We start from the raw sequence: 11,053 nt of genomic DNA, 5'->3' as shown, positions 1-11,053 counted from the left end.
ATCTTGCCAATCGGTTCATCCGTATAGCCCTGTGATTAAAGTGATGAATACCATGAGGCTTTAATACTCAACAAAAGGAAATCAACAAATGGGCCTTTGACACAGATTGAAGGTGCACCATTTATCAACGAGCACAACGAGCTTCCGTATTCCCTTCGCTCACATTTAACCCATGCTCATGGTAATGGATGCCGCATTAAGGAAGCTCCCGGAACATGCTCCCACAGAATAAAAAAAGGGGATACTTACACCACCCCAGCCGAGGGCTCGGGCCAAATCATTACCCGTGCCGAGCGGTAGTACACCGACGGCCGGTGGAGGATGGAAGTTGATCTGATCCAGCACGGAGAGAACCCAACCGACCGTTCCATCACCACCGCAAGCCAACACCCGCAGCTGTGGCACCTTCCGGAAAAGCTCGAGCCTGGCCCCGGGGATGGAGAAAAAACGAGAGGAAATTTATTAGGGTCTGCAATTAGAAGCTTTTCGGAGAAGGATTCCACGGCCGGCACTCACCCCATCTTCGGTCCACCCTGGGTTAGGTCGAATACTTGTCGCGGATTCAGGAGCCATTGAAACTTTTGCAGCAGCTTAGCACCCTGTATAGTGGTGGGAAGAGGATGAGAGAGAGACCCAAAAAACGCGGAATTAACCAACGGTTCTTTGCACGTTAACACGCTTGCACTCGCGAGCTCACCTGGTTTCCGCCGGACTTGGGATTGATGAACACCAGCACCGGTGTGATGTTGGCCGTCGGTATTGGCTTAATGGCAAACGTTCGCGGTTCTACCGAGCTATCCTTGGAGCTCCGTTTTTTCTTTAACGGAGTCTTGCGAAGGGACGACTTGAAGTCACCCTTTCGGGGAAGCTTCACGATCCACGACGGGGGCACAATGATGCTGCTGTGGGTTCCTAGAGAAGAGTGTATGTTAGAGAAGGTTATAAAACACGGATGCAAAGCGTTTAACGGGGGACAAAAGGTTATTGTAAACGTTTACCTAGAGAACACTCTTCTCCGATCCGCTCGGCGTTGAAACAGGAGTCCTTGTTGTGATACGATACTTTACACCAGGCGCACGTCAGGGCTACGATCTCTTTCGAGCTGAAGGAGAGCTTCGCTTGGATAGCCTGGAAGGAGAACGTGAAAGAAGTTGGGTGAATATTCATTATATTGTACAAATTACTGGTTGTTTTGGGACATGGTATATCTATTTCGACAAAGTACCGTATATTTTACAAAACAAAAAGTAGATCTGACGAGAATTTGAATTTTTCATTAATAATTTGTAGCGATTGTTTTGTATAGAGTCATACAAGTAAACCCCAAAAGTTTGACCGCACTTAGACCATCTAGAATAAAACGTCGCTAAATCCTGTACGGATGGGTTTATTCATGTTACAAAACCATTATTGTGTTGGTGTACTTGTGGCTCTACATGTAAAATATCATTTAAACCAACTAGGATTAAATTGCAGAACACATTAATACATTTTAGCCTACAATAAAAGGGATGGTTTGAAGAAAAAAATGCATCCCTTTTCCTGGAGGTCGAAATGCATTTCTTTTCGAATTAACATGAAAAGCTGTGAGGTATGTAATTTATACAAGTTAAGCAAATAAAAGGCAATTTAAAAATATTTGCAATCAAGGCTGTTGGACTAAAATTGACTAGAAAATCCACTGATTCGTATCAAAATCCTTTATGAAGCATCATTAGAAATGGAGGTAGCCATACAAATGTGCCAAATATGTATGCCTACGAAAAAGACTGTTAATAAAAGGTTGGCAAATATCCATTCTCTTTCAGATTTTCAAAAATAAAATGTTTGCCTTGCTTTTTTGTTGCAATATTTGCAATAATGAACGATGAAAATAACCAGTGGAATTATTCAAATGAAAATTAATGGCTAACTTGAGAAAAAATAAACTGGAACATGCGGCTAAATAAATGTCTACAAATGTATCGTTCTTCGTTTTGATCTGTTACAATCATATTCTAACACTATAATATAATCACATCTGTTTACGAACGCGTACAATGACTCGCTTTACTTGCTCGGTGTATGATTTAAATGGTCGTACATTGACACCAGCAATTATCTTGCTGTGGTCCGTAATTCATTAGCAAACAATCGTCCACGCGACATTCAGTAGAATGATAAAAACGAAAGTCTCATAGATTGCAGCATATGCATTCAGGCATTCAAGTATCGTTTTATGATTTCTATCGCAAGTTAATTTCGGGTTCTAGTTTTTGAAGTTTAAAGATTCGGCTAAGTAAATAAACTGGACAGGTATTAGAGTTGCAAAAATAATAATGATAGCACATTTATAGAGGGAAAAAATCAATCACCAGGAACGCAAAATTGTAAATAACGCGCTGAGGCACGTGAAAATTATTCCCAAACAGGATCTCTCACCGGCCGGCCACAGCTGGCCAGCAGTTAGCACAACGCAAATATGACGCGAAAGCAACACGCCATGCGCAAGTGCACGGTTCCAGTGACTAAGATGACGACACACAAAGCGGGGTGTCGCGCTAGGAGAGCTAGTAGTAAATCGTTCTACTAATCACCATGTAAACCCTCCCTCCCGTGCCCCCCCCCCCCCCCCCCCGAAAGCCAGTCAGAGTATTAATTTCCTGACAAGATGCGCGACGCGGATAAACTTGTTTTCTCACGTTCCCTGGACCATGTGCAAAAACGTGAAGCCAATTCCTGGCTTCCCCCTCCCTTTTGGCGATGCACTGGCACACCACCACCATCCGAGTAGAGTTCTGCGCCGTGCCCCGGGAGGTTAGTGAAATTTTCTTAATAATATAAATAGAACCCGGGTCCCAGAAATAGAGTACCACCTCCCTGCCCTGCCCCGACCGACCTCCCTGAGTAGTAATAGTAGTAGTGCACTCAAAACTATCTGCCAAGTGAATATATCATGATTTTACGCTACACAGGGTTGCTGAGTTGCTTCGAAGGGAATTTATGAAAATTGTCAGCAGTGGTCGGTGTGGTGGTCGGCACCTCGGCCACGACCACGACCACCCCGCCGCGGCATTTACCTTACTGCACTGCTTGCACTTGCCCTTCTCGGTGCGGCGCGGTAGCCAGTGGTGAGTGGTCATCGTCTGCTCCCGGTACTGCCGCACACCGACGTCACGGAACGTCGGTTTACACTGCAGCTGGCTCTTTCCCGTCAGTGCGTTGATGCAGTTGGTGTGGACAATAGTTTTGCATGCCGAGCACTTCATCCGCAGTCCGTGTTTCTGCACAACCGGCCGTTGTCATCGATCGCGACATCGAGTGGAGTGGAAGATGAGAGTAATGAGATAACATTAAAACAACGTTTTAGCTGAGCTGGAACAACTGAGTCGTGTAAAACGGAACAACCTACCACACAATCGGCTTCACCCAGGCTGCAGCATTCACCGGAGACGGACGTTGGCACCCACAGATGATCACCGGAAATGGCGTTCTCGCTCCAGTCCGGAGTGCAGCGTATCTGGCGTCCGTTCGCATCACCACCGGAGTTGCTAGAACGATGACGATCAAACCGATGCGGTGATTAAGCCAGAAGGCAGGCAGGCAGGTCTTCCCGTAGTATAATGAAGACGTTTTTAGTGTAGCTTGTTTGGTTGTAATGCGAGTTGGAAAACGGTTCACCAAACGTATCGCCCTCGAGGGGGCTCACAGCCTACTACGTGGTGCGACATCTAAATAGGACCTATTTAAGTGTTGAATAACTCCATCATTTTTAAGCCGATTTTTGAAAACAGGAACCAGATTTTTTTTAGGTTATACACATGCCATTTATTGACAATTTTACTGAGAATATAATATCGATCAAATGACCGCCTCCTTTAGACACATAAAATGCGATCTTTTTTGGGCATTTTCATTGTATTTGACAACATTTGGGGTGCAATACTGGTAATTTCCGTTCTGATAGTAGCTTTTAGTTCTTCAATACTCTCTGGCTTACTGTTCAAACAGCCTCACAGAAAAAGGTCTGGCGCCGTCAAATTCCGTAATAGAACGCATAAGGACGCACGGTTTCAGTTAATTGTGAAGTGAATCTGGCCTACTTGTCCAAATCGGCAGAAAATTTACGAAGTTATTCAACATTGAAATAGGTGGCGCACCTTCTAGATGACAACTTCGCGACGTTTTCGACGGAAGGATCGCAAGCGAATGGTCCGTGAGCAAAACAGTGGAAGCAGAACACGGGAATCACGTCCTGTCCCTAGTTCAGGACGAAAAGTGGGTTTCGGTGTTCGCGAAATGCAAGCGAAAAGTGGGTCCTATTCTTGCACTTTGCACAAAACATGATAGGAACGCGGGCTTCGAGCTTCGAGCATAGGGCTCTGCATGCAAAACTCACGATTTAGCAACATCCCGCTCGTAATCGATCACGATGCGTTCGAACTTGACGCGACGAGCGAGACGGGCCAAGTGAAGCAATCTGAAGATAAGAGAAGAAGGAAAACAGAAGAAGAGAAGAAGAATGCATCAGAAGGAGGGCAACGCGATTGGCATTCTGGTTCTGGTATAAGAGCATAAGAATATCAGAAAAAACGGGTTGATGCTTGAATATCGAAGCTCCCAAAAGAAAAAAAGGGGGAAAAGAAGAACCTCCTTCGTCGTTAGACTACGAGTATCGATCACGCTTACAGTTCACGGTTTTGTTTTTCATTCGCAGAAACACATATTTCCCTCACGTGCCAAGCAGGGCCCCCACATATTTTCGGACCCTAATTCGCGTTCGCGGTAAATTAGATTAGAGGACAGACAGAAGAAGGGCGACGTGCGCTCGTGCGCCGCCACGCACACGTGTAGGACTTCCCCCACTTGACAATTTGTCTTTTGTAGTGTCTTCGCGCAGTGCAAGTGTGTCTTGGCCACCGAGAAGTGTTTAGCGCCCCTCCATCACCGGAGGCGCCTCTCTGTTAAATTGGATTTGCAATTATCAGGTTATCCGTGTACAAGCAGCAAAGGCAATAACACCTTGGGAGAGGAAGGGCCACACAGATCGACGAGATCTTTGAGAGGACCTCATCGATCCAAATACCTTCCTCGATCGCTTACGGCAGGGAGAAGGAGGAGGAGGAGGTGAGGCCCCACTTACCCCTCATCTTCGTTCTCCAGCTCGTCCACTTCATCGCCCGTTTGCGTATCATCGTCGATCGGTTCCGGTACCGCCAGAGTGGCCATTGCCCGAACCGGGGCCGCTCGAACGTCTTCCGAGCTACCGAGTGCGGCCGCCTCACTACCACCGGATGATTGGTCCGTTGTCGATGGTTCCGCGACCTCTACGGGCATGGTGGCAGCAGTGCTCCTGCGTGCTGCAGGAGTTTCCGGTTCCGATGCGTACCCCCCAACGCTACTGCCACTGATGCTGCCAACCGTACCGTTCACGTTCAGCGATGCCGATCGACCACGCGGTTCGGATTTGATGTCGAGCAGCGTTTGCAAGATGTCGACCGATGCCGGCACTAATCGAATTACGGTCGAACCCGAACCACCGAACAGGCTGGCGGCCAGGTTGGACGGTTGGTTGGCCGAGTCACGTGTCCGATCCTGGCTACTGCGCTTTTTCGCCTTTTTGCGAGCTTTCTTAGCCTTTTTCTCGTTTTCCTTTTCGGTGACTAGGGCCCGGGCGGCCGTTTGCTGTTCGACGAAGGTGGTAAAGCAGAGCGGTGGGGTGCGTCCACCACCGCGGCTGTCCTCCTCGTGGTCAAGGTTCTCCGACGAGGCACTGCTGTAGTCTACCGACCAGGATTTTTCCGGTGATCCGACGGGCGACAGTGAACTCGGTGATGATACGTCCACTAGCGGCAGTGGCGGCGGCGGTACCGAGGGCTTCAAACTGGAACGATCGACAGCAACACCAAATAGTGTGATGGGTAGGAAGGACGCCCGTGGGGGTAGTAGTTTTCACGACACAAAAACGACACAAATGCACCACAACAAACTAGGTTTCACTATGGGACACGAAACGCATGATGATCGCAATATGATCAAAGTCCTTCGAAAGGTTCACGCCTTGAGAATGAAAGTATGTTTTACGTTTAGATACGATCCCTCGCGACACTTAAGACACTAGGAATGCCATATTAAGAACGCTTAGTATCGACAACAATCGTGCGCGTAGTAATATCTAATGAAACGAAGATCAAACTAGTGCACAGGGAACACAGAACATCAAATAGACTCTTATGTAGAGATATCTTGTGCCGGATATCCGGATCACTTGGCGAATACTAGCCAACACTCTGTGCAACCATTACTGGTGAGGTTTTACGCGGATGTTCCGGTAGCAAGATCGGAGCAAGACTGAACGGCTTCTACCAGACAGGTTTCATAGTCGTTGGTTTACGGTGCACTAGAACTAGAACACGTTTGTACTTAGATGGCTTCAGTTAAGGGCAGGTAGCTTAGCAGGGCAAGAGTGAAAGTGAACTATGGGGTTGGTGATGGTCTAGTTAAGGAATTAGCAGCTCTGTTGTCTGCTTCGAATAGTTTTTCCGTGAATTTTCCGTTAAAGTGTAAATTTGGTCATCCATCCCGTGGACCATAGTGCAATGTGAAGTACGTCAACGAAGTTGAGCTCTTAATTCGATTAGTCATACGACGGTTCGTTTTATGCATGCTTCGCCATGATATGAACTCTTGGAACTTAACGTTTGTTTACTCAATTCATAAACCGCAACCTGGGGACGATTAAGCCATTTGTCGTGCACGTTTCCATTCTATGATTTTTCTGTGTTAATAATAATGCTTGTCATGCTGTATCACGGATTTCTCAATTAATGTGCAAAACGCCAAGGTTGATGCATTCTATTGCAGAGTATTTTCAAGACCCTTGAGATGTTATAGCCCTGACAATGAACTTGAACGATAATTTTCCACAGCGCGTTACATTGTCACGTTTAATAAGCAAACCTGTCATAAGGTCACTGAATGATGCTTTAATGCATCTTTTTGTGATTATCTGCTGCATCAATGTTTGCTTATGGTCTTTGTTTACGTGTCGGAGACTGCCGTAAAAACCGGTTTTGAGGCCACTTCTAGAACTCACTCTTGAGGAAACCAGTTCATTCAAATGTGTGGCATCTTTGGGGATAAAGCTTTGCCACAATATTATCTCTCAGATTACAGTCAGCCTTTATGAGAGATGAAAATGTGTTAATATTGCATAGAAAAGATGTTATTAATCGCTTTCGAGCAATTTCATGGATTTATTTAGTTTTTGCCCATCATGTCAGACTACACCTATTAAAGTTTGAACAGATTGATTTAAATTTCATGCTATTGAAGCAGTTAAATGCATCTCAGGTGGTGCCGATTCGAAATGCAACCATTGGGTAATTTTATTAGGTACATTATGGCATTAAAGAATCTAGATGAGGGTCAAGGTCAAGAAAAATAAATATTTGGCTAGATCATTACTATGTCAATAAAGTATGAGACGTCGAAAAGCAAAACATCCTAACATTACGTTATGATATGGTGTAACGCTTAAGCAACGGATTCGCAAACCTTATCAGCTACAAACGATAACATCAACAACACCATTACAGGTATCAGGTATATTTTGCTCTTTATTGCATATTCTTTGTATATTCAAATTACTTCAACATTCACCTCACCTTACTTTCAGTCTACTTTAGATAACTTTACTGAGCTTAGCTTAAATTGTCTGTTCTGGTGAATAGTTCTTATCTCTTTACGATTAAGCAAGCATTTCTTATTTTTTTATTATTAACTTTACCATTTCGTTTAAAATTATGGCGATGAATTCATGTGTTGCATCGTCTCTTCATTTAAAAGGCATCTCTGCATCGTCACTTCATTTAAAAGGCTCGTTAAAATGTTTGCTTGTTCAATCTTTTCTCATTTTAATTGGTTTTCTTGTGTTTAAATCAATCTCTACTGAACTTTGCTGCATTCTTTTTCTGCTTCTAAAAACACTTTCTATGTTATGGCCTCCAATATCTAGCTGCACAAGAACCTTCTCCTCATGAAAACCTTTATGCACCTGACCTTGCCACAAATTTTAGCGACATCAACAATACACTACAGTACAAGAAACATGCATTGACATCAGCACAGGCCCGACACAGACAATCACTCAGCTTACCCCACTCCAGCGAGTGCTCCGGCTGCCAAGTTGAGCACAATCCGTGGACCAGCAACCGGAACACTGACACTGGCATCACTATCGCCGTCATTATCCTCGATGCTGCTCTCATCTCCATCAGCGCCATCGTCATCTTCCACCATCCGCTTCGCACTCTCCTTGTCGGGGGCCGATGCTTTATCCATCGCTGGATCGAGGCGGCCTTCCCCGGGTTCACCACCACACACAATACCACACCGTATGCCACACCGGTCACTGACAGTATCCTTCGATCCTTGGCTCGATTCGTTTGTTTTCGTTCTGGTTCTGGTTGGAAACGAAATGCCCTGATGTCCTGGGTACGAACCAAATCGAACTGATTTCGGCTACGGACATGCCCAACATTTGAAGTTGGCCATTGCCGTGCCAATCGACTCCAGTGGGGTGGTGAATTGATCTTACGTAAACTTAATTACGGAGAATGATTTTTTATATTGAGGGAAGGTAAAACCCTCCAGGGACATTGGGTCATCGCGTGCCCATGGTTTGGATTATTATTCGTTTTTGCTTTTCCATTCCGGTAGGTTACTGTTAGACCACTCAAGGGCTATGTGCTTATCAGTCCAGTCAGACAGGCATGCAGAGTATGCTACCAGGAACAGGCCATGCAGTGAGTCCGTCATGCGTTATGGAAGTGCTAATCAGAACATCGAAGCGATACACTAACAAAGGTGTTAACAAATATCATTCCACTTTCGGCCGGTTTTAAGTGAATTCGCACGCTCCAGCGCAATCGCGGACCCAGGAAGTACCCATCGACAAGACGACTGCGTGGCGGAGTGCGAACTTCAATCCCGGCTCGGCCCGGCACGGGTAAGTCCAGTTCAAGCTTCGAATTAGTAATGTAAATCTCTTACTCTCAAGGCCAAAGCGCTACAGCTGTCGTGAAGCAAAACAAAAATATATAATTACGAAGCAGGCAAACGGAGCAGTAGTAGCAGTAGCAGTAGAACCACTCTATCCACGGCACGCGAGGCTTCCACCTCCCATATAGCACCTTCGCGAAGTTCAAAGCCATTTCAGTTCGCTCTGGCCAGTTGCGCTGTTGTTCCGAAGCCGTTCTGATTCACTTCCGTCTACGGGACCGACGCTAGAAGAAGGCGCCTCCTTCGCGCGTGAGGGTTAACCGCTTCGTGAGTCTCGGCGCCGCCGTGCCCACCAGCGTGTGCGCGCTAGAGAGAGAGCGAGCGAGAGAACCTCACTCCAATCCCATAACGGGGGTTCGCGAATGTTGTGGCCACGCGATGTATTTGTTCAGCTCGAGCTCAATTCTAAGATCCAAGGGGCATGACGATTGCGAAGAGGCGATGAGCGCCTACGGAATGCTTCTGCTTTTGCTGCTGCTACTGCTGGAGAGGTTTCTGAAACCAACCGCCAAAGTAAATCTGGTTTCTGCCGGTAGGGCCTACAGCAAGCAGGTTCGTCGCCACACGGTGCTCTTGACTTGACCCAACGCAGCGCAATCTCTATATTCCTGGGGGCTATCATCATCTTTGGTCGCGTGAGATCGAGATCTGCCTCCGGGGGGGCGCATACTATCCCGAGGGGTTGCAGGGGTCCGGAATTACCTGTTTCGAGGCTAGAAGGCTCGCCCGAGGTCCACTGCCAGTGACACTCTCGGTCGGAAAGGCCGGAATGTTCGGGAATGATTCGCCACATTGACGTCACTCGTGAAGTGATTCATTACTGGTCTGGTCGTTGTCTCCGATTTCTCGAAGACGCATTTTTTCGGGAGAAAACCCGTCTCATTCTGGGGGCCCCCTTTTTGTTTTAACGGCGAATGGCGCCTTATTTGCATAAGCGGTGGTGGTTCACATCCATGATCCAATCCACTCTTCGGGGCCCGCGCTCACGATTCTAATCTGCGATCAGCGCAAATAATGCGTCAAAGTGGAACGCACGGACCGCGGGGTCGGTATTTGCCAAATGCCCGGGCTTATCAAACCGTGTCTTTGCAGAGTTGTCGAACACCGAGAGATCGTGTGGTGTGTGCAGTTATCTTACTGTTTTAGAGAAACATGGTGTCGCGAGCGTTCTAGTATTGCGCACCGAGAGACTCACAGAGTAGTATTCGATGACAACACATGCAATAGCCGGGAGTTGCGCGTTGTTAGTACAAGTGTTTTGCGCTACACTTTACATGCACACACACACACACGGATCACATTCGTTCTTAACCTAACCTAATTACGAGCTGGCGAAGCAAATTATAAAGAAGTGGAGTTTAGTTTTTTGAACGGTGGGGGAAAAACATACCAGCAGCAGGAACCGAGATATGAGGCAAGCTTACGGTACGTGTGCAAAAAGTAAAAAAGCAGCAACATCTTTGCAAAGACAGAGCGACACACACGAGCGGGTAAGATACGACCGATAACACGATATCAATCGGCGGTGCCTCTTAATAGGCCGATTTAAGCGTTTGGGGGTGTCCGCCCAGCGATGATAAGAACACGGTGCTCGGTTACAGCGACAGCCACTTCCGGAACACCGCCAACAGCAACAGCATGGCACGTTTTCCGGGGTCTAGTGTGCACTGGATGGAATACATTTACGTGTGATTTCGATTCCGCGCGGTCTCACAACAGTTGGGACAAGTTGAACAAGGCACAAAACTCCGACCGTACCGAACGCGTGTTCCACCTGGTCGCTGTCAACGTACGTTTTGAATACCTGCTTCTGCTGGTGCTGCTGCTGGTGCTGCTGCTGGAGATCGTGGATCGAGCGGATCGTATGGAAAAGCCGCAAATCCATGGCACTCATCCACACGATCGCTCGAGCGAGCGTGCTGCTCTCGCTCCCGGTTTAACCTAGGCCGCCGCTCAGCAGATGTTGGGGCTCGCGGCGCGCTCAGAGATCACAACAAGCGCTCACACTACT

The 11,053-nt window shown here is 46.9% G+C and overlaps 1 protein-coding gene across 1 annotated transcript in view; it reads right to left on the bottom strand.

The window, feature by feature from the left end:
• The window catches only part of LOC125954365 (eye-specific diacylglycerol kinase-like), a 13,265-nt gene extending 4,146 nt beyond the window's left edge, over positions 1-9,119 (bottom strand). The window contains exons 1-10 of the mRNA XM_049684579.1: positions 8,138-9,119; positions 5,123-5,863; positions 4,379-4,459; positions 3,392-3,530; positions 3,060-3,263; positions 999-1,128; positions 698-912; positions 517-599; positions 250-424; positions 1-29 (exon numbers count right to left, since the gene is read on the bottom strand). The exon at positions 1-29 is cut by the window's left edge and continues 182 nt beyond it. Of these exons, the coding sequence (XP_049540536.1) occupies positions 1-29; positions 250-424; positions 517-599; positions 698-912; positions 999-1,128; positions 3,060-3,263; positions 3,392-3,530; positions 4,379-4,459; positions 5,123-5,863; positions 8,138-8,322 (1,982 nt within the window). The 5' untranslated portion in view covers positions 8,323-9,119. The remainder of the gene's footprint in view (positions 30-249; positions 425-516; positions 600-697; positions 913-998; positions 1,129-3,059; positions 3,264-3,391; positions 3,531-4,378; positions 4,460-5,122; positions 5,864-8,137) is intronic.
• Between the last annotated feature and the right edge of the window lie 1,934 nt (positions 9,120-11,053).

This window comes from Anopheles darlingi, chromosome 3 (assembly GCF_943734745.1).
Source record: "Anopheles darlingi chromosome 3, idAnoDarlMG_H_01, whole genome shotgun sequence".
Taxonomy (NCBI): Eukaryota; Metazoa; Arthropoda; class Insecta; order Diptera; family Culicidae; genus Anopheles; species Anopheles darlingi.
This window is presented reverse-complemented; position numbering and strand designations above follow the sequence as displayed.